The 24207-nt window shown below is 46.7% G+C and overlaps 1 protein-coding gene across 2 annotated transcripts in view; it reads left to right on the top strand.

Moving 5' to 3' along the window:
- shroom2a (shroom family member 2a) overlaps window positions 1-24207 on the top strand; it is a 63886-nt gene that overhangs the window by 28605 nt on the left and 11074 nt on the right. For both annotated transcript variants that reach the window (XM_063200936.1, XM_063200937.1), the window contains exons 3-7: window positions 8115-8237; window positions 8621-11183; window positions 11698-11780; window positions 23113-23448; window positions 23662-23982. In XM_063200936.1, the coding sequence (XP_063057006.1) occupies window positions 8115-8237; window positions 8621-11183; window positions 11698-11780; window positions 23113-23448; window positions 23662-23982 (3426 nt within the window). The remainder of the gene's footprint in view (window positions 1-8114; window positions 8238-8620; window positions 11184-11697; window positions 11781-23112; window positions 23449-23661; window positions 23983-24207) is intronic.

Raw genomic sequence — 24207 nt, 5'->3', positions numbered from 1 at the left:
CGTTTAATTTTTCACATCCATGAATTTTACAGTGTCTTATTGAGCTTGCTTTAGGAGGGCTACACTTGTAAGAAATATTCTCCCCTTTTTCCTAGTTCTACACAAAGCAGGGATGGCTAAATAAAAGCACATATGATGCTTTATCCTGAGTGCATGGCTGTGATCACGCCATGATGTGCTGCCCTTTGTTTACCGTTTGCTGCTGCCTGTTGTCATGGTACCCATCGCATCACCAGTCAGAGAGGGCATCCATGAGGAAAAGGAAGCCAGGGGATTTGTAGGATGCACCAGGTGGCCGGGATCATTGTCTGCTATTGGCCTCGCAAAAGGAGAAAAAAAACATCCATGAAGGGACTGGCAATATTGTCTTTGTGATGCCTTAGGTCTCTTGGATTTTGTGGTCAGTGGTGTCTGGTGTTTTGTTATTTCTAGCTAGGGGCATGGATATGTTCAGTCAGTCAGTATAGTAGTAGTGGATTAGCCAGCAGTGTTAACAGGGCATGGTAATTGGCCCAGAGCATTTTGGACAAGGCTTGGCAAGTGCTAAAGGCAGGTAGTGGTACTGTCTATATTCCTGGCTGCTCCCACAAGATGACCCATCTCTGCAGACAGCACCTGTCTGGAACACATTTATGAATGCAGAACTAATTAATAACTATCAATAACGATAAATATAACCACCAGTGACACAGTCAATATTACACTAGTGATACATTTCTCACTACTTGTTCAGTCCACTTATCTCTTCACTTCCTCTAATGTCCATCATGGCGCCGTCGTCCCATTGGGATCACTTATCTAAGGGTCTACGCCACAGTCTTGTCTCTGTACCCTTCGTGGCTCCCGCCTGTCCCTATAGTACCAGTGATGGCTTCCCCCCTGAGTGCTGGAACTGGCCTCAGACGGGAGCAGAGGGACCGTGGCCCTGCCACCTGTTGGACTGGATAAAGATCACACTTGGACGCTTTCCTTATTGTGTCACCAGCTCAGTTCCTGACAAGAGTGTGACAGCAGGCACACATCACCCTATTCTTTCCAGCCTGCCGGTCGCCGGTTGGACCAGTGGATCTCTTAACCGAGCACTAGCTGTCTTCTGATAGTACGTTTGTAATTTTTTATTAGCAGGATGGTATAGATTATTTTTAGATCATTGGATTATTGTTATATTGTTTTTGAAAAAATGCTGTCCATATTTAAGCTCTGTGATTGGATTGAAGATTTTGTTCAAAATATCCATGGTGATTTTGTTTAAAAATAAGGTTATTTTTCACACACCGCGCTCTTCCGTCTTGTTGGTGCGTCTCTGAAGTAATCTAGTAGTAAGGAAATGGATCGCACTCAGTTTTTCTTCTTTTCTTGTTGTTTTCTTTTTATTTTAGCATTGCAGAGACTGACATGACAGACGTTTCGGCTGCACAGAGCCTTCTTCAGTGTCTTCAGTGTGTTTAAAAATAAGCCCTAAAATTTTCAGTGGACCATAAATACGTTCACTAGCATTATCATGGCCTTCCTCTCCTATTTGTATTTTCAAACAAAGTGGACGTGACATGGGGGAGATGGGACAAAACACACAGTAGTAACAGATAGCACATGTTTGGACGGACAAGCACTGGATTTGTCTATCTGATTTTCCTCAGCCCTTCAGTCCTGAATAAAGGGGGCCCAGGTGTGAGACAAGGGTTTTTTTTGTGTGGGGAGTACAGACAACAACGGTAGCCCCACTCCACCACCACCTCCAAAAGAAGCAGCCGCGGCCGGTGAGTCTCTGCGGTCGGTATGTCACTTAGCTCTGGAATGCGCCAGTCATTACACCGGGCTCATGCTTCACCTCATTTACCCAACCGCCCCTCTCCCTTAACTCCTCCAGCCCCACCGCCCCTCTCCCTAAACTCCTCCAGCCCCACCGCCCCTCTCCCTAAACTCCCCAGTCAACCACCCACCACCACCACACCCCTCCTCTCCCCCTCATCCCTGCCCCTACCCATGACTGGCCTAATTGTGAAGGCAGCTGAAGAAGGGCCTTTGTGAGCCCTTGAACAGCAGTCAGACCTCTTGCGCTCCCGCAGTGCCGCAGGGAGCTACGCACCGCCGCCACATGGGCCCGCTCAACAGGCTCCCTGGCTATAGGGTTGCACTCTCTCTCTCTCTTTCCTCTCGAACTAGATCTTCACCTATATTGTCTCCTACTAGTTGTTGTGATGGATGGAATAGTCATTTTTCTAATGTGTAAAATAGATGCAAAACTAGATTCTACATGCTGCTGTAAAAAAAAAAAAAAAAAAGCAGGTATTCGTTTGTTACAAAACACGCTTGTGTCTGATCCCATTGACCTGCAAGGCTACTGGTTACAACAGTGTGTACGTGGGGCCAAGAATACACCTTGGCTTTGCCCATTTTTCTTAGAAGGAAAAAAATGCAGATCATTGTTTATCTAAAGGTAAATGTCTGGACACGGCCGCAAGTCTGGAATGTACTGGCAAAAGCGAGTGGCCTCACAATAGATTGTTTTACAAACCCCACTCATCAACCGTACCGTAGGTCTAACCAGTTCCGTAATCTCCTTGCCTGTCACCAGACGACTTGAACAAGTGCCAGGACGGGTTTTAATCAGACCTTTGTGGGTCAAGTCCAGATTTTTCTCGTCTGTTTAAACTGGCTTTCTTCAGGTTTCCCCCTTACCCTATGAATGAGCAGTAAACACTCCCATCTGTTTATTTACTTAAAGGTGAGCCAGTAGTCAGTCTGGTGGTGTGTGCTGGTATGAGGGGGTCTCCGTCCGTGTTGCGGTGCGAGTCCAGATGGCTCTCGTCAGATGCCGAAAGACCCAGTCTGTCGGTGTCCGTCACATGATCAGTCCGGGGGCAAGCAAGGGTCAGGGGTCACTTCTGTGACCGGCTGTCCGTATCAGTTTAAATGAGGGAGATGGGCTACCATTGTCTTTAACATCATTATTGAAATAAAGAAGGAGTGCAACACTGCAGCTACACATAGTCCTCGCTTCACTGGCTGGCATTTTGCCGTTTCTTGATCAGCGCCTCTGTCGTAAAAAGCTGCACCTGACAATTTAGGCTTGTTTGCAGACCTTCTCTGAATTGGTATTTATCTAGAAGTATTCTTTAAATGATTGTCAATATTCCTGAACTGATTATCATTTAACCTTGATGATCAAAAACCCGAAACACCCCGTGACCTCGGGTTTATCACTGATGATGTGTCCAATTAGCACCCCATGGTGTATTGAAGAACCTTCATCTTGCCATGAAGGGTCAAATTGAGACTAACCACCTCTTCCTGACCAATAAGTTCATATGAACACGATATAACGCCCACAATACAGTCCTGGTTTTGTTGTTTTTGAGGCAAGCCATTAACACATCATTGTATGACTGATCATGCACATGTTGACCGACTTTGTTTATTCGGTTGTGACATTGAGGACCCTTCAGCACTCCCTTGGTTTCGGTAGCTGCTGTGCTCTTGGGGGGGCTAAAGCACTCCACAGAATCAACCTGTTGCCATAGAAATGGAAGAAACGCAGGTCTGCTGCACAACAGAAGTAGGGGGAAGAGGAGTTGGGGGAGGGGATGTGTAAGGAGCAAGAGAGCGAGAGTCCGGCATTCTCAATTGCTTATTAGCATAGCGGAAGGTAAGCCAATGAGAGGCAAGGAGCTGCCAGATTACTTAAAGGGGACTGGCTACGACCCCCTTACCTCATTTCAAGGGGGTAAAACCACTCTAATCTCCTGGCAGGGCTGCCCCAATTGGAACGCGCAGACCCACAACTTTAAGTTGGTCCTGAGTCTATGTGTGTGCAGTTTGACTTGACTTGTCTTGCTTTGCCTTGACAATCAGGGCGACCAGGGACCCCTGTGCTTGGACATGGACTGAAAATCATTTCTCCTCATCTGTGTTGGAAGTTGGCTGTTGGGCAGCGGAAGAGAGGTGGCCCCTTTGGTGGCTGTAGCAGCCTGCCGCACGTAGAGCTTGGCTTGCCTTTGTCTCGGCCCGTCTTTTGAAGTGTCTGTGGAATGCACTGCCTGAGGAGGGCTGCACTGGGGCAGAGCCGGGAGCTGTCTGCAGTCTCCCCTCATGCCGAGGGGCTAGGGTCCGCACTGACCACGCTCACAGCCCCCGGCACCTGTTGAAGGAGATTTTTTTTTTGGCCTGGGGGTTTCTTGTCCCCCACACTCTCCTCCACAGTTTCTTTTGGAGATTGGTGAGTTTTATTATACTTTATTATGTCGTCTGTGTTGTGTTTTCCCCGTCATCAGCCTTTGTTTCTCGCCACGTTGTTGTGTCTTTGTTGAGCCTAGACGTCTGTTTTTTGTTTCAAGCCCTGTCTGATTGCCTCGGATTTTATGGCTCAGAGAGCAAGGTGTGGGGAATGTGTTGGTGCAATGACTTGTCCTTGGGTCCTTGTAAATCTGCAGTGTTTTGAGCTACTGTGAGTTAGAATCTGTGGAACTTGAGGTATGTACATATTGACCCAAATCGGGTTGATTTGTTTTCCGTTTACGACTTGCCAATGCTTTTCGGAATGCTCCTAAGCCATCACAAGCAATGCTGGACTACTGTTGAGGGTCCCTGTTACAGTTCTTAAGCCCACAGTGTGAAAACTTGCCAGGCCTCTGCTGTAATTGATTTAGTGCATCCCTTCCTTTCCCCTTTTTTCCCCATCTCCAAAAGGGAAGTGTATGGTGTTTTTGGTGTGTATGCATGCGTGTCTGTGTGTCCGTGGGTGTTCTCTGCTCGGGTGTTCTGAATGGATTGTACCAGGGAGAGCAGCTCGGCTCTGGTCTTTTCAGTGGTGATTTGTTTGTTTTTGAACGTGCCTCCCTTTGGAAACGGCAAAGGGGGACTTTCCCCAACTATTCTCCCCATCCCATCCCCTCCCCTCCTCTCCCCTCTCCACTACCCTTTTCCATGCTCTCCACATCTCTGCGGCTCCACTGATTCACCGCGCTGGCATATCTGTGCCGGGCCAGCTGTAGCCCTGACAATACGTCTAATAAAAACAAGCCCATTTGCATCTCAATGGGGAGCGCCATGTGTGGCTTGCACAGAGATCTCTTGGAAGATATTTTACGCAGCGAAAGCAGGCTTAGCCCTCCTCTATGAACTGAAGCAAAGCGAAGCGAAGGGAAGGAGCCGGTGTCCAGTCCAGTTAAACAGGAGCCTCACTGGAGTTTACCGACACAGCATATTGTTTAATGTTTTCTATTTTTGGAGAAATGGTGGGGCCAAATGAAGAATAAGCCTCAGTGGGCTGCTGCTTTGAAATTTGTTATGATTTTGAGATTGGGTAAGGAAGTCTGCAATTGAGGAATGCTTAATGTTGAGATTCTGCTTTAAAAATGTAGGGCAGGTTGTCTTTAGGGTGCAAGACCCCTTGACCTCTTGGTCGAAAGGGGCATTGTGAGGCCCTACCCGGCCTCAATGAGGGAGAGTGGGGTGAGACCTAGACCCAGCGGATAAACCTCTGACAGACCCCACTGTGACCCCACCAACCAAGGGGGCAAAACGACACCAAACTACCCTGTGGGGGTTGATTCATACCCCTGATGAAGTTTGACTACTGCAACACTTCAGGGATTGTCAGGCATGTAGTGTTTTTGCAGTTGCTGTTATGATAGTTTTTCCTGGGTTTCCAGAATAGGCAGTTCTGTTGGGAAAGAGAGAACTCTGAGGGTAGAGGTCAAGTGTAGGGGTGTTTGTCACGTGGGGGATGAGGGAGGTAACATACGAGGAAAGGAATGTCTTGAGCCACGGGCTTAGAAGCCCATAAAAGCCAATTGGCTGTATATAACATCTTGAACTTCACGTTTGTAGGTTCCGTTGGAGGATGACGTTTTTGGTTATCAGTGTCAGTCAAAATACCTTACAACTATTTTTAAGAGGTCAATTCGGAACTTTTAATTACTTTGCCCTGACTTTGTTTAATAAATCTTCTCCAGATGCACCATTGTGAGACACACAATTGTATGCATCAGTCATTGATTACAAAACAAATAACACCCCTTCATCAGGTCTTTCGTGGATTTTGCATTATTGCTGATCCTTATTTTCTCTGCAGAGCAGCACGCAGAAGCTAGTAGTCTTTCAGGCAGACAACAGATTGCAGAGGGCAGGGAGGCAGCTGATCTGGTTTTTGTGAGACATTCCAAGGCCTTTAAGCCCCCCGGAGTCCCACGCAGGGGTCCTGTAGTCACTGTGGCCCATATGGCGGCCTCTCAGTGCTAGAGCGAGAAGGGGTTCACCTCCGCTCCTCTTATCGGCTATGTTTGGGCTGCTGGTGGGCGGTGACGTGCATTGTGGACAAACTGTGGCTGGTCTAGTCTGATTCCTGCCTTCCCAGGTTAACGCGGCCACTGGGATAGTTGTTTAAGCTGATGGGGCTTCAGTGATCCGCAGATCCCGGAGTCTCACCATGTCACCAAGTTGTTGTACAGTGTTTGTAATTCTTTTGCTTTAGAAACAAATCTAAACACTCTGTATTGCAAGAAGTCACACTTGTTGCTAACTTAATGTTACACTTTATGGCCAGGAGAGGGTGTTGGAGTCCTATGGCATCAGCATAGCTTGCTGAGACGTTGTGGGGTAGTGCAGTAGGTTTAAATCATGTACATTCCCTTCTCTCGGAAGAATAAAGACCTTTGTGTTGGATGTAGACTATGGACTGCTATTGTGTGCCATTTTGTTTGTTTTCGTCCCTGGTTGTGTTATTGGTGTGTGCATGTATCTTTTGTCTGTCTGTGTAATGTAGTTGCCTTTCTAGTATTGTTGTGTTCTCTTGTATGTATGTTTTATTTAAAGTATTTCGTTTTTTGAGAGACTAGCCCTATGATTCATGCACACACACATGCATGCAAATGTATGTAGGCTTTTCTTGTTTCGTCTCCTCTTGGTGTAGGGGCAGTGTCCCATTTTCCCATACTGTCAGTGAATTCAGAACTTCAGACTTTGTGTTCCTCCCCTCCTCTAACCCAGGAAAATGAAAATGGTGGATATTGTAGCACAGAAAATGCCATCAGAGAGTGACGTGCATGTGGCGAGGAGCTTTCTCACGAAGATTTTGCGAAGTTCCATGAGGTAATGTCACCGTAGAAACCAACACCAAAACCCTGTATCTTCCCAACTTTCTCATCATCCAATCAGATCTGCTTGTTCATCCTCCCATCTGTATCATCGTCTTGTGTGATGTCACTCCCCTTGGTCCAGTTCTGTGCCCCAGTTTTTCTGTCTCCAGTTCCATCCTCCTACCCGCCAACTTTCCATCTTAGAATCCTATAATAAATGGCTTTAATGTACTTTATGTCTGATTTGAATTTAATCGTTACTTTGCAAAGCATGCAGTACTTTTCTGTTGGTGTGATCCAGTAATATTGTGCGAAGTTAAAATGTGAAGGACAGATTTGTACCTGTGCTCTGATACTGGGGTGTGTAGGGTCATGAGCCACACCACGTACCTGTTTTTGCTGGTTCCCTTGACAACACTTGAGATCACAGTGTTGTTTCTGTTGTCTCTCCCAACATGCATTGCAGAAAGAACCGCTTCAAAGGGTATGTTTTTAAAACGCAAGACTTAAGTGATTGCAATGTGATGAAACCTCCTCTGTGACCTTTGTGTTCTGGTCTGTGCATGAAAGTCTCTCTCTCTCTCTCTCTCTCTCTCTCTCTCTCTCTCTCTCTCTCTCTCTCTCTCTCTCTCTCTCTCTCTCTCTCTCTCTCTCTCTCTCTCTCTCTCTCTCTCTCTCTCTCTCTCTGTGACTTGTGAGTAATATGTGTCCACAACATTGGCAGCCCCTTGGGCAGGCCTTTGTCAAGTCCTTTCTTTTAGCCATAATTATCCTCTGCTCACTCTGGCATGTGGCGTTTTGCTGTGGTTGACCTGCTGTGATGTCCATGTGTGTGTTCTACCAAGGGGACAAGCAACAAGCAAGCCAGCAAGGGACTGAGTGAAGAGAGATTCATTTCCAACAATGAGCCATTCCCTGAACCTAACACCTCTCTTTCTTTTTCATTTTACCCCCACCCCCATCCTCTCCTCTCTCTTCTTTCATTATTCTACTCTCTCTACCCTCTTCTCTTCCTTGTCTTTTCTCCTAATCCTGCAGGAGGAATGAACCTGTAAGTAGGCCTCACTCCTGGCACTCTACCAAGTTCAACGAGAGCCAATCAGAGACGACCAAGACCCAGTCCACACCCTCGCCAGTCTGGCAAACAAGATATGATGCAAGGTGACTCATGGCTTAGTGGTGTAAACCTATGTTTTAATTTTAAGCTGTACAATTGGATCATGTGAACTGTGAAAAAAGTAATTCCATCAGAGGGGGAAGTTAGAATATCTGCATTAACAATTATAAAATGTTTACATGTCAACCTGTAAACAACTTTTGCCCTGAATGTGATTCGGAGCAGGTTTTTATTTAATGAAGTTTGTGGGGAAACCTTTTACTCCAGACAAAAAAAATGTGCCTCATTTGATTTGAATTCTTTTTATGTGGGAACATATTATGTACTAGTGTTGTGATCTCTCGAACGAAGATGTAAATTCAAATGATCATATTTTCCTAAAGCAGTCCCAAGAATGTTTTGTTTTTTTCCCCCATTTGCTTTTTAGCTGTACATCTTCAACTGATCTCTCAGCTGGCTGGGACCAGACCAACCTGCGCAGAGTGTCCGACCAGTTCAGTTCCCTGGGGAGCATGGACAGCTTAGAGCACGCTCCACACCCTTACCCGCCAGGTCGACTATCTCCAGGAAAGTCCAACAACAACAGTGTCGAGCATCTGGGAGGCGGCAAGCGTGACTCAGCCTATAGCTCCTTCTCCACCAGCTCTGGCACACCAGATTATACCTTGGCTAACAGCAACGCGGCCTCCACGGAAAACATGCTGTACAAAGTGAGCCAGTGGGAATCGAGCGGGAGGCACAGCAATGGGAGACACAGTGCTGGTGGTGGGGAGGCAGGGCGACAGGAAGATCGCCCTGCTTACCTGCAGTTGCCTTCTGTCCCAGTAGCAGCAGGAGGTGGTGGTGGCGAGCCTGCCAGAACTGACGAGCAAGCTGGCTCGCGACATTCAAGCTCCAGTCGGATCAACTTCGGACCTGTGTGGCACGTGCCAGACAAGAAGAAGGCATCTGCCCCTTCCCCTCCTCCGCCACCACCTCCAACGCGCAGTGACAGCTTCGCCATAACCAAGGTCCATGAAAAGGGGCTGGTGATAGCTTACCCAGAGGCTCCAGGGCCTCATGCCCAGCTCAAGTCTCAGGGCAAAGCTCAGGACTTTCAAGGTAATGAGAGGGGTTCTGAGACTCGTCGGAGTTTTAATCTAAATAAAAATGATGTTGCTAGTCCCCACATTTCAGGAGAGGGCCACACCCATCCCCAGTCAAACCCCAGTAAGACACATTCTTTCTCCAGCACAGATGTCAGAGCGGGTCTCCCACCTTACTCTCACACACCCTATCACCAACGGCAGTACAGTGATGAGAGCACTTTCCACACCAAGGCCAGGGCCATAGCAGCTCCCAGAGCCCAGAACATCAGTAATTACTATTGCAGCAGCATGCAGGAGCTGCCTACCCACAACCAGTCTCACTTCTACGGCCAGAACCAGGGAAAGACACAAAGCACTTCTTTATCCACAAATGCTATCGACCAGAATGCAGGAGATGGTGGAGGTCACACTAGGTACTACTGTGTCACCTCAAGACAGCCGCCTCAGACAGTCTCTCAAGCCGCCATAACGAAGGTGGAGGACTGGAAGGCTCGTTCCAGTCCAGAGGTGCCACAGACTGGAGGGGAGAGGAATTCTTTCAGTGCTCAAGGAGTTAGCAAAGCCAAGTATATGCCACCTCAGCCACTAGCATACAATCCAAATAATAGGGATGGCAATGTACAAAACAGGCAAGGGGAGAACCAGTACTCTTCCAGCAACCCAACCAATGCACCAGAGGTATCAAAAGCAACACTAAGCGTTGAACAGAGGCCCAGTCAGCGGAGGACTACTGGACCACCCTCAGAGCCACATTACATGAGCTATCCTCCTAGTAAGCAAGCAGAACAGAGGAGGATCTCCTCCCCTCCACCTCCTACAAAGGAGCCATCCCAGGATGTTTGGCTGCCCCAGGGCCAGGGTAAGATATGTCCACAGAAAACCCCCATGCTGCACTCCCTTGCCAAAGAAAACCCAGAGCAAGATGATGGACTCGAAACCAAGGGAGGTGAAGAAGTCATTGAATATGTGAACGGCAAACAAGTGCGACGCAACGATCGATATGCCACCACGCTGCGCAACGAGATTCAGAATAAGAGGGCCCAGCTGCAGAAGAGCAAAAGTGCTGCCACCCTGGGCTCCACCGAGGAGGCGGAAGAGATGCTGGACAACTCCCCGACCTCGGGTAACGGGACCTTCACAATATCGTACAAGGACCATCTGAAAGAGGCCCAGGCCCGTGTGCTGAAGGCCACCTCTTTCAGGAGGAGGGACTTGGAGCCCGTCTTACTGGAGCATCCAGAACCACAGCTGCTGAGCGGCCCTTCTGTGGGAGCCATCAGTCGTAAAGATGGCGGATCCCTTCCCAGTGTGTCTGAGGTTCCGCAGACCAAGCCTGCGTCTGCTGGCAGCCAGGTGTCCCGCATTGGCAGTCGTAAGCGCATTCCTGCAGATAAGAAGGTGCGCTCATTCTCTGAGCCTGACAAGATCCACGAGGTTGGAGTGGACGAGGAACCCTGTCCCCCAGACAGCGCAACATCCCTCGTGGACCGACGCAAGTTCTTGGTGGCCACAGGGAAGCCGGCCTTTTCCAAACCACTTCCTAAGCAGGCACAGCAGCATGCTGCCGACGACCGCAGGGTGACCAGGCCTGGAGGAATGCCACAGCCTGGGCAGGCCGAGGACGTCTCAGAGAGGAAGAGTTCGGGAACTCCTTCTGAGGGCAGCCAGACGGAGGGCCAAGATGACCTCAGTTCTGCACAGGGGCCAGAGAACCAGAGACTAGGCACATTTGCAGAGTACGAAGCCACGTGGAATGTTCAGAGGAAGCCCCCAGAGTCAAAGCCCTCAGGGAGGTATCACTCCGCAGACAACATCCTAGACCCGGCTGTAGAGGAGAGAAGCAAACCAGCCTGTGTTCACGAGAGGTCCAGATCATCCCCGTCTGCAGACTTCTATGGACAGGTAAGACAATGTTTTTGTTTGTCATGGGTTAGCGGGGTTTGAAAACCCCACTGTTTGTCTTTATGTGATTATAGCTTAATACCTAAAAAAAAAAAACGTTTTGCTGTCGGTTGGGATTTACTCTACACTTCTGAAGGGCTCCCAGTGAAAGAAGTAGCCATGCCTTGTTTAGACAGGTTGAGCAAGTGAGCAATGGGAAAATAAGAGAAGACGCTAAGTCAAACATTAATCCAGGTCTGTCTATAAAGACACACCCGCAGACACAACCAAGCATACAGAAGGAACACTCAGCTGACAGAGCAGCACTAAACTCTCTTGAGGGCCAAGGCAGCAGAAAACAGTAGTTGCACCGTACAAACAAGGTTATGGAACTTGAGTCACGGCACAGGACTGTTGTTTTTGTCTTGTCTAAAGACTCTAAAACAAGTTCACTCCTTGGTCTTGACTGCTGAACTTCTCAAGTGGGTTTCTGAAGGACTGTATGCATGTGTGTGTGTGACTTCCATATTCACAGAACATTCCAGCAAGAGGAAGGAAATCTGTGGAGTACACCCAGACAGAGAGCAAGCTCGCAGAGCTACACAGGTCCGGCTTGAGGTAAGAAATTGGAGTCTGACTCATTCAATGCTTCCACCTTTATTTGCATCCTAGAACCCTATATTTTGCTCCAGAGTTTCTGGTTTGTCTGAGTCAGTTCCCAACTCACCCTCACTCTCTCCCTTTTACTTCCTATCAAATCAAGGCAAATAAGCCCCAAAATATATGTTTAAAATCCATTCTGTTGTCAAAGTTATTGGTGCAGAACAGACAGCCGCACCTCACTCAAGTAGATGGTGGAGGTGCACATACTGTAGTCTGCATACTGCCCATAAATTACCGGTCACGCTACAGCCAGGTAGGCTAGGGGTTGTGCAGTGTATTAGAACACAGAGAGGTAACTCGTCATACTAGCTTCACTCCCTGTTGTTAAGCGGTTTATGGAACGTAGGTGGTGACTTAATCAATGGTAAAATATTATTTGAATGAAGTGATATAAACCACTTCGTAGTATACATTTTAACATTTACTGGAGACTGTGAGGACCTTACGCATCTAAGAATCCCGGTCCTAACCTACGTTAACCCTATGACTCTATGATCTCTTTCTATCTCTTCTTCCTCTGCCTTCCTGCTATCTCTGCCTCTCCTCTCTTCGTCTCCTTTTAAATCCACCTCTAACAATTATGTTCTTTTTTTCTCATTTGTGAAGCACTTTGAGTTGCATCCCTTGTATGATACAGTGCTATACAAATACAATTATTATTATTATAAAATTATTAAGCTTATTACTTTCACCAGATAAGGACTGCAACAAGGACAATGTTGACCAACTACATAATGCACACAGAGCCGCCTCAGGGGTAGGCTTTATACAGTGTATAGGGACTACAAGTCAGTAACACCCGGAGACCCTTAGGAGCACTACTTGTATGGAAATGTTGGAAATATGGGAAGTTTTCTATGAATAACAAATCTTATAACTTGGCATGTAAACCCAGAAGTAGGACGTCTGACAAAAAATGGAAGTAATGAAATAAAACTAGAAGCAATTTAACCAGAATGGCTGAAATGTCTTTTCCACAAGTTATTCGCAAGGTGAACAACAACAATAATAGTAACAATATTATTGTGAATTATAAAGATTTAATCTAATTCCAACCATAACAAAAATCAACATCATCATCACATAAAATGCCAAATTTTATGTCATTGTTGTGGTATCTGTGTGGGTAACCAGGAATGAGATTTGCCAGGGTCCAAGTAAAACCTGACTCCCGCCAACAGATCCCCCATTATAAGCCCCTCTTGATTTGCCAGAGAGGGATACAAGAATCCACTCCCACCGGCTTCCTCGCATAACTCCCGGTTGCGGAGACACAGGCGGCCTTTTATTGGCCCGGCTCGGCAGACGATCGGCATGCCCACATGGACATGCTGCCGCGCCACAGCTGTGACAACACGGGGCCCATCCGCACAGCACACTGAGTGGGCGTTGTGTAGCGGCTAGCTCTGTGTTGCTCTGAAGTGTCTGCTGGAGTGTGCCCAGAGATTCTTTAAGTATATAGAGATATGCCAATGTAATAGGTTGCTATGGGCACCTAACATGACCAGGCTCCGGTCTGCCTAAAGGGGCGTGTCATAATACTCCTAGCATTGAATAGAACAGTCCTTAGGTCTGCCTAGGTCTGCCTAAAGGGGGACCCCCCCCCCCCTTGCAATAATAGAACCCGGAAACAATGGGCCAGTGGAACCTCTCTCTCTACTCTCTGGTGTGCCTCTCCTGACAGGAAGAGTCTGTATGACTGGCTCAGAGAAGGGCAGTGCAACACGTCACCTCAACACATGCATGTAGGCAAAAATCTACAGGCCTTGTCCAGGATTTTCTCACTCTTCTGACCTTGTGGTGTTGACCTACTTTTTGGAAGTATTTGTTTCGTCTACTGTTTTTGCAATCACCTGTACATTTAATATGGGATTGATTCATATAGGTTTATGCATAAAGGAATGTGTTAAATCTCTTTGACAAAACTGAAGACATTTATCCACGTAGAGCAAACATGTTGGTCTTTCCTCTCTCATCCCAGAAAGAATTGAGCGAATTATCTTGTATCAAAAAAGAAACTCCAGTCCAGTTGTATTACATTTTTATGGTCCTATGAGAGGCCTTTTTCTTTGTCCCCCTGGCATCTGAAGAAAACAGCCCAGAGCAAGTCTGCAATATGGCCCCCACCACTGAGCAAATGCCAATCACACAGAAGAGCCATTTGATGCCAGCCGAGTGTGACCTAAATGCTTAATGTGATGAGGGTGCAGAGCCACAAAAAGCAGAGCTCTTTCAGCCCCTCCCTGTGCCCCTCACTAGAAAACCGCCTTTGTGTCGCAGGCCTGCAGTTGAATAATGCATCGACATGGTACCAGGCAAGCAGCTGGATTGCAGTGCCAGCTTGCTCTCAAGCTGCTGCAACCCCAGTCATTGGCCACCTTGCTCTGGCCACATAAAACTAGTATGCACTTCAAAGTCTGGAGCACCACTGGCGATCAAAAGTCATACTGTAAGCTTACTTGTATGTGGGACCTTCGTACAACAACCGTTTCTTTACAACTAAGAAACATCCATTTCAATTCTAAGCAGCATCCTGCAGACGAACTGTAGTATTGGTTTGCTGCAATACTGCTGCAACTCCAGTCTTTACACAGCAACACCCTGATTTTATCAAGCACCACCCTGACGGCTCAGAACCATTACTTCAAACTGCATAGTGCAAACAGGGGTCAGATATTATTAATGGTTTTACACCTGTATGTCATACTGAAACTTGGTATGTGGACCTTTGGATCCCTCTGTAACCCTTTGAAGCAGTCTACATAATGGTGTCATGTGACTGGCATAAAGTTGGCATGATACCTGTCAGGAATATTAAGGACACATTACTGATGTTGTTGACTGTTGTCATAATGTGTCATTCGGTTTTTGGGGTTGTCAAGTTGACATTGTTTCGGTGTCATAACATTCCAAAATAACAAAATTGTGACAAACATCATCAACATCAATATGTCATTAATGTTCCAGACATGGGTCATGTCACTTTTATAACGGTTACTTCATGCTAGCCTTTTCTGGCCACGATGGATCCTATATGTAACTTATATTGCAGAGATTTTAGTTTTGCATGCTGCACTCATGGCTTGCTGCAGCCTCAGCCGTTGCTCGGCAACCGTGAACACACCCATACCTTCCCTTACTCCTCCCAGACTGGCGCTGTTTATGGCAATTACTCTCTTGGCTGCTCTAGTCCAGTGGTGCTCAAACTGTGGTACGTGTACCACTGGTGGTACTTGAGACATCTCTGGTGGTACTTGGTAGAATTTTTTTTGTCATTTTTTGTGCATTGATTTGAAGGCTGATCAAGCTGTTGCAGTCAAATGTCTCTTTGGTCTCACATTTTGTAATATTGAACTGTATGAATCTGAAAGCATAATTCAGAATAATAATAGGCAAGCACAAAATTTAAAAACAAACTTGCACTGAATGTGACCGTAGCTCTTGATGCCATTATGAACCTCTCCTGTATTGACTGGCAAAAGTGAATATGGAAGGCCTTTGCTGCGATATTCTAATGTTGGTTGTCAAGGTGGTACTCGGAGAGCTCAATATATTCTCGGGTGGTACTTTGCACAAAAAGTTTGAGAACCACTGCTCTAGTCCATTTAGCCGACAGTGAGCGTGCATATATGCTCTTGGAGCATTTCTGACAGACATGGGAGTTATGCCACTATCTCCCGGCTCCAAAATTCCATTTAAGATAGCCAGCGTAGATTATCTGTGTGACTTGAAGAAAACTTAATGAGCCTTTATCTTGACATTATTTATGCAAATTCCTATGGTAATATTTTTAAACTGAATTATTAAACTGAATTCAGTTGTTTATTGCCTTGTTACAGGGTGGAACTCATTTTTAATTAATTCTGCAGGAGCCGAGTCTCTCTAGCGATAACTTCCGGCATCAACCTGTAGGGCAGCGGAATGCCGTTTTAGACCTAGGGTGTACAATTCGTCAACTGCGCATTGAGCACTGAAGGTGTGAACAGGTTTGTCACTGTCACTGACTGTGTGCTCTCAGGGTGGAGGTTTTGTGTCGGGTGGGGTCGGGTAGAGCTGTTTGCTCTCACCCGTCATGTGAGCAGAGGTAGCCAATGAGCGTAATCCCTCAACAAACAAATGACATCATGCTACTGATGACCAGGACACACACACACACACACACACACACACACACACACACACACACACACACACACACACACACACACACAAATCAGGTGCCGTTGTTCTCAGTGGCTTATCGCTCCACTTCAACCTCTCACCTAATGACCCAAGGGGGCAACAATTAGTGCCAGGCCTGCAGCAGGGTGTTGTGTAGTAGTAATCACTTTGTGTATGTGTTCATTCATCCACACGTTAGTCTTTAATCGTCTTTGGCCGTTAAACAAACTGCGGCGTCAGCTCTCGAAGGGATCTCTTGTCCTGACTTATATAATGACAGAAACAGGTGGACAGTCTTAGCATTGGCTTTGGGCTAACTTTTTTTTTCTTCAGGAAATAAAGGGTGCTGGGGTGAAAGATCTCGGGCATGAGGAGACTATACAACCTCTACAGTAGTACTAAACCTTTGAGCACAATTGTCTTCTCATGATGCTCAACAAACCTTGTCAAACACTAACAAAAAAGATGGCGCCCACACTTAAATTAAAACACAAATTGCAAAAAAAAAGGCAGAACCAAGGTTGAGAAGTAGTTTTGAGACTTCTGAAATGGCCTGTAGCATTTTTCCTCAAGGCCCTTTCTGTTTGTTCTTCTGTGCTGTGACTGCAATGGGCCGGCTCAGTTTAATAAGCACGTTGTGTGCAAATCCCCCGCTGCCATCATGCTAAGCTAGTAAATTGCACCCTATCAAACGATCAACTCTCCCGACTACTGCCTGTGCGAACGTGGATCCTGCAGTAAATGCCACTTTACAGCTGAAATTACCCCTGCAGTACACGCATGTCCCCTTCTTGCTTTTCTTGCTTGTCGACTTGCCTAGTCGCTCTGCTGTAGGTCGCTCGGAGGAAAGGAGAGAAGATAAATGAGGTGTTCTGTGCTAGGTGTAACCACTTCAATTGTTGCACACTGTCAAGTGCATTGTAGAAAACTTGAGGATCAACAAGTTTTTCCAGTATCTTTTCAGGAAAACTATCTCGTGTCTAACACCCCCCACCTCCAACACACAGACACAGACACAGACACAGACACAGACACAGACACAGACACAGACACAGACACAGACACAGACACACAGACACACAGACACACAGACACACAGACACACAGACACACAGACACACAGACACACAGACACACAGACACACAGACACACAGACACACAGACACAGAGACACACAGACACACAGACACACAGACACACAGACACACAGACACACAGACACACAGACACACAGACACACACACACAGACACACACACACAGACACACACACACAGACACAGACACAGACACACAGACACACACACACAGACACACACACACAGACACGCACACACAGACACGCACACACAGACACGCACACACAGACACACACACACAGACACACACACACAGACACACACACACAGACACACACAGACACACACAGACACAGACACACAGAAATCCACACACTGGCATCGTCTCATATCATACACTTTTGTGAGCGACACCAATCCTCAGGTGTAGAGTATCCAGTGTGAAGTATTGACCAAAGTAATCCAGTATGAGTAAGGCTCATTTGCATCACTAAGGTGTGTGTGTGCTGCTACCAGTTCCTGAGGGCCTCTGCTGAGCTTGCTTGTGCCCCACCCAGTTGCTTTGCTCCATGGTCTATCTATGAAAAGAGGTGGTCAGGAAGCACCTGTCACTTGTCCTCCCAACATCCAGGAGACGACAGGCTCTCTTCCTCCCCCAGCTCACTGTCACAACATGAGACTACTCCGACATAATCCTGGTCAGCGGTGAGTCCAAATATTAAACCACCAAGAATTGCCATGGCTTGTTAAAAAGTCATTTGTTTTTTTGCCGTTTTTTCAGCTCTTCTCGAGATCCAGATAGCTGGGATGTCTTCTTGAGCTTTTTGGTTTGTCATTTGATGTGGTTGTTGTGAGTGACTTAGGAGATGTTTATTTGCCATTTATTTTGACGTTATGTGGAGCATGAAGGATGATTGCTAACTCTTTGCTCTAATGGTTAATGTTAATATTCCCTTGGCTAACATCTACATGACTTATTCGCTTCAAATGCCAGCATGAAGCGGCCTCGGTCCCTGGCCTTCTCTGTAATTAGGGTCGTCCTCCATGCAATAAATCTCTTGGAGATGACAGAATTAGGAGGTGATGAGTGACGGCACAATGGAACAGTCGTCTTTTCACAGTCTGCTGTCATCACGATGGGAAAGCTCCATGATCCTTACAAGGATGTATCCTTTGTGTTTGTCATGGTTTCATTTTGCAGTGCCATTTTCTGTGTTCACTGAAAGCACGTAGTCAGTGTTGTGAATGTGACATGGGTTAATGTCTATAAGTGTAGGTGTTTGGTTCCTTGATATTGTTGACTGATGTTGCCTGAAGGGCAGGTTATTATACCGTAGCGTGCTCCGTGGAAAACTTGAATTTGGGGCATGACGTGCCGTAGTCTCATACTGTAGTTGCTGATGAAGTGATCTGCATGTCAACACTGTAATAAGAAAAAAAGATGAGTTTTCCATTTTTATAGGGCATGGAGTGCTTTGGCCTCTGTGTTGCTTTGCGAACATGAACACAATTTGCAGATAATATTTGGCCTTCAGAGTGCCATTGTCTGGTCCCAGTGAACTGATTTTGTTGATATGCAATATGTTGAGTTATTTTACAACTACCGTATGTTGCTGTAATAATTTTTTTGGGAAACTATTTCACCGTTATGACTTCCTTGACATCTCCTGTTGAAAAAGGGCAATGCAGAGATGGTGTTTTCTCCCTCTTTTGGTACATACACACACAACCCAAAAGTATGATTTGGATGACAGAGCCCAGACTTGAACCGCTGTGGTATTGAATCAAAGCTTACCTCAATGGAAGTATATCCACAATCCACATCAATAAACAGTAGCACCACCAGGTCTTGGCACATTGTGGTTGGGATTTGAAAGGTTTATATAGACAACACCTCAGATCTTGGTACAGCAAAGAGACCACCAAAGAGTTCTATCGGGTACTTTAACTTGAGAAAAATGGAGATTGATGGGTGTGACTGTTTTTTATATTTAACAGGCAAAGACTGGAGGAGAAGTACATTGAAAATGTTTAATATTTGCATTATGTAGACAAGGACAAATTGGAGCTGGCAAAGGCATTCTAATGGGTTGATGTATTCATGCATTCATGCAAATCATAGCATGTGCAGTTAGCCTTAACCACTTAACTTAATCTTAGTTAGCATTAGTTATAATGGGTCATTTCCTGTGCACTGTTGAAAGTTCAGAGGTACTGTATTTGGGATTGATCTTGGATGTAGAGGTGAAATGGAGGACAGATGTCATAACAAGTCATACATGAAGAACACATTCCTCCGTGTATCCCAGAACTGACTCCACATTGTTCCTTATGTTGTACTTTTCTAGAAAACCTACCATAGTCAATATCCGTTTGGCTGTAGCTAGGATCTTAAAGGGACACTGTGTGAGTTTTTAGTTTTTTATTTCCAGAATTCATGCTTCCCATTCATTAATGTTACCTTTTTTATGAATACTTACCACCACCATTAAATTCTAAGTATTCATTATGACTGAAAAAAAAAACTTTTCTTAGATGAAAAGGGGGATCTTCTCCATGGTCCGCCATTTTGAATTTCCAGAAATAGCCATTTTTACCTGCAAAAATGACTGTACTTGGACCATACTAGAAAATATTAGTTTATTACTTCGGAAACTTTCATGAAAAGATGAAATTTGGCAATAGGCAGCCCATTTTCAATTCGCAGCATAGATGCAGTACCCTTTTTGACCATTTTCTGCACAGTGTCCCTTTAAATTCGGCTCTCCTGCTGGAGGATGGGGCTGCTGCCTGGCGCAGACGGGTAATGATGATGATGATGTGGCAGGGCACCACTGGGGGCGCCACCACATGCAGTCCTGATTACAGGCTACCGGCTACCACAGGCACACGCCTCAGCATGCTCACAGACACACCACGCGGGGTTCACACGGCCACCAAACACACACATACACAACCACACACCTAACTTGCCTCATCTCCATGTAGTGGACATTAAATCATGTTGTTAAGCTGTGTTCTGGCTATCCAAATAAACACTGTGTGTTCCCTGACAACTACCATGTCATTGTTGACTTGATTGGTCTTTTACTTAACTGAGAACTTAAGACAAACAAGACAAAACTGTGTGAGCATTCTTGTTTTTAAAATTGCTTAGTCCTAGACCAGACGTCCTCTTTAGAGACAGCAAAGGATTTCATACGGTCGAAGACTCCTACCCACTGCTGTCCTCAAGCTACCAAATGGCAAAGACTTTTTAATGAGCTCTTACCGTCAGGCACCACCCCTCCTCATCCTCCCCTAAAACTTCCACACCCAAAAAACTTCCACCTACTTTAACGGTCATGACCTCCACACCCAAAAAACTTCCTATATTTAACGGTCATGGCCTCCCTCCCTCCTCAGGGACCAAATCATCATTCCTCCATCCATAAGTAATAATTCCATGTAATAATTCCATAAGTCATGTTGGTATTATTTTTATTTCACAAACTCTGGGACAGAAGGGGGCAATACCTTGCTGTCATTGAAATGAAAGTGCATACGTGGGTGCTTTACGGTGCTCCATTGTTCACTTTTACTCTCTTTCTTTCTCACGTCTACAATGTGCAGTTAAAACAAACATATAAATAAGACATAGACAGTCTCACATCACACACACACACACACACACACACACACACACACACACACACACACACACACACACACACTGTGCAGTAAAAACTAACACACTGATGCATGAATTAACATTCTTTCTGTGACACATGCACGCACACGCACACGCGCACACACACACACACACACACACTCACAAATGTGTTGTAAAAAAACACTAACATACTGATAGATTCAGATTCAGATTCAGATTAAGATTACTTTATTAGTCCCATCAGAAGGGCAATTCAGTTTGCGGTCCCAGTCTCCATCAGTCAATGAATAGATAGTTATACTTTTACTTTTGATCCCGCAACCGTAGTTGGAAAATGTATTTAAAATGTACGCCCGCCTTGGGTGTAAGTAATACTTCTGGAGTGAATGTGTAATTTTTGTGAGCAGAAGTGGAGACCATCTTAAATTTTTCCATTGTTCCTATTTCCCCTCTGTCTGCCCTGGCTTATGTCTGATGTTTGCTTTACATCACAGACATGGCCATGGTTGGACTGGGGTGGCCCTTTGGCCCCACTCACTTGACAATCTCCTACACCCAAACAGAAGGTGCTATACATTTAATTGATTGATTTAGTAAAAAAAAAAAATAATCATCATCACACACACACACACAATCTATGAGTCGGAATGTTGGGCTTGATTGACCTGATTTATGTTGTTGGCTCAACAATTTAATGATTTCTGGCTATGGCTCTGCTAAACAAAACACTGGCCTTTTTGCTAAATTCTTCAGTCTACACAGTTTGGGGTAAAGCCAGCGGTGCTCTGAGCTTGACCGGTACTTTTCACTCTAATACTCAAAGCCATGGCTTTCTTCATGCGGAAAACACCAGTAATGCCGTCTGTTTTTCCTCGTGCTACTGTCTGTCTATTTCTTTTTATTGCAGCTATCCACTTTGACATGTGGCTCTGCACTCATTGCTCTTTAGCCTTTGCCATCCTCACAAAACATGCCCTTTAGTTTAGAGCCTCATCCACTCGTTGGCACATCTGCAAGTCTTGGGCAGGATTCCCCCCGGAAATATTCCCCCTTCCTCTTCTTCTTCTTTTCTGTCGTTTTTTTTTTTTTTTAAATGAGACTGTCGAACAAGGACCCCTTTTGTCCACCACGATACATACATTTGCAAAGTCATTGAAAGTCCGGAGTAGAAATACGTAAGGATAACAATTGAGCAGCCTTGTTAAAATACACACAGACACACACAGACACACACAGACACACACAGACACACACAGACACACACAGACACACACAGACACACACAGACACACACAGACACAGACAGACACACAGACAGGCACACACAGACACACAGACAGACACACACACACACACACACACACACACACACACAGACACACACAGACACAGAGAAACACACAGAAACACACAGACACACACAGACACACACAGAAACACACAGACACACACAGACACACACAGACACACACAGACACACACAGACACACACAGACACAGACAGACACACACAGACACACACAGACACACACAGACACAGACACACACAGACACAGACACACACAGACACAGACACACACAGACACACACACACAGACACACACAGACACACACAGACACACACAGACACACACAGACACACACACAGACACACACACAGACACACACACAGACACACACACAGACACACACACAGACACACACACAGACACACACACAGACACACACACAGACACAGACACAGACACAGACACAGACACAGAGTGGGGCTGTGGGAACACAAATACAGTGTGCTACAGCAGAACAACCTCCAGACTGGACGTCAGAGGCCCAGTCTCCGGCTCAGAAACCGAAAATCGTAATGGGAGTCTCTCTCGCTCTCTCTCTTGCTCTTTCTCTCTCTCTCTCTCTCTCTCTCTCGCACTCTCGCACTCTCTCACTCTCGCACTCTCGCACTCTCTCACTCTCACTCTCTCTTGCTCTCTCTCTCTCTCTCTCTCTCTCTGCTATCGATGTACCCTAGACACAGTGGAGCTTTGTGTGCCTCATGGAGCTGAGGAGTTGTACTATAGGGTATTGGGGGGGCAGAGAAAAGCTTGGCTTGTTCTGGATTGCCTTTACAGTTAGCATTCACTGTAGTTAATATTGTTGAGAAAGCACAATGTTAAGGAAAAAGTACAAAAAAAAGTCTGCAGAAGTGCCAGCTCTTTGGGAAGAAAAGCTGGGTGCATGCGTGCCTGTGCGAGCGAGAGAGGGGGTTCGGGGGTGGTGTCGGGTGTAGAATGTGTAAAAAGGGCGGTAAATGCTAAAAGGGTTGTCATATGTGCATTCCTATATCTGTAGTATAGTGCATTCCTACAAGACATCCCATCAGTAACTTGTCCTCTCTCCTCAGGTTGTCTGACAGAGGCCGTAGTGATCTCCGAGTGAAGGACAAGCCCCTAGAATCCAAACAGCAACTCCCCGACCTCCCCCCTCCACCTCCACCACCTCCTCTCCTCCTTCCACCTCCTCCTCCTCCACCACCTCCCCCCGCACCTCTGGAGAACCCCGACTCCCCAGGCTGGGACGCCCCTCTCCCTCCTCCGCCCAGCCCTCCTCCGCCCACGCTCCTCCCTGACCCAGACGAGTCCTCGCCTCCTCACCTCTACCTGCCTCCCCTGCCCAACCTCACCCACTGGAGCTCTAGACACCACCATCTACCACCACCACCACCACCCTACCCAGACAGGTACCAGCCTCTAGCAGCACCTCTCAACACCACACTGCCCGCAACCCCAACCCCACACCCACCACCACCACCATCCTATCCTGTCTCCCACCACAACTGTCTCCCACCACCGACCACCGTTTTGGGTGGAGCTCTGCATAATCTCCCCCTTTCTCCCAGCCTTGACACAGGCACTAACCCGGACCCCACCCTCACCCTCTGTCTTCCTCCTAGGGACCTGGAAGTGGTCGAGAAGAAGAGGAGCGAAAAAGAGGAGGAGGAGGAGGAGAAGGAGGAAGGGAGAGGGCAGGAGGAGGAGGAGGAGGAGTCCAAGTCTCCACCCCAGCAGCAACCCAAGCTAGAGTGTGCCGTACCCCTGCCCCAGCCCCCGCCCTCTCAGCCGTCCCCCAGTGGTGCCCCGCCACTGGCCAAGCCCACCATGGAAGCCCAGCGCCCGCCCTCCACCTCGGCCTCGGCCTCTCCCTCACCCCACTTCTCTCCCCAGAGGCTCACCGACAAGCCCCCCGTCTCCCTGCAGGATGACGCCCCTGAGAGGTAAGGCAAACAGGCCACAGCTGGGCCACGCCTGGCCCCGCACTGCCAGCTTTTGATGTTGTCTGTGACTGCGTCTGTTATTGTCTTGTACCATGCCTTTTTGTTTCCCTACTCTTCTCTTGGGTTGTTCTCGCTCTTGGGCTTTGCTGGTTTCCCTTTTCTAGCTACTCCCCAGTCTGTGCATTTTCATCTCCCACTCCCACTGCTTTCTCTTGCTTCTCTCTC

Source organism: Engraulis encrasicolus, chromosome 6 (assembly GCF_034702125.1).
Source record: "Engraulis encrasicolus isolate BLACKSEA-1 chromosome 6, IST_EnEncr_1.0, whole genome shotgun sequence".
NCBI classification, from domain to species: domain Eukaryota; kingdom Metazoa; phylum Chordata; class Actinopteri; order Clupeiformes; family Engraulidae; genus Engraulis; species Engraulis encrasicolus.
The sequence above is the reverse complement of the archived record's forward strand: the minus strand, read 5'-3'. Positions and strand labels throughout refer to the sequence as shown.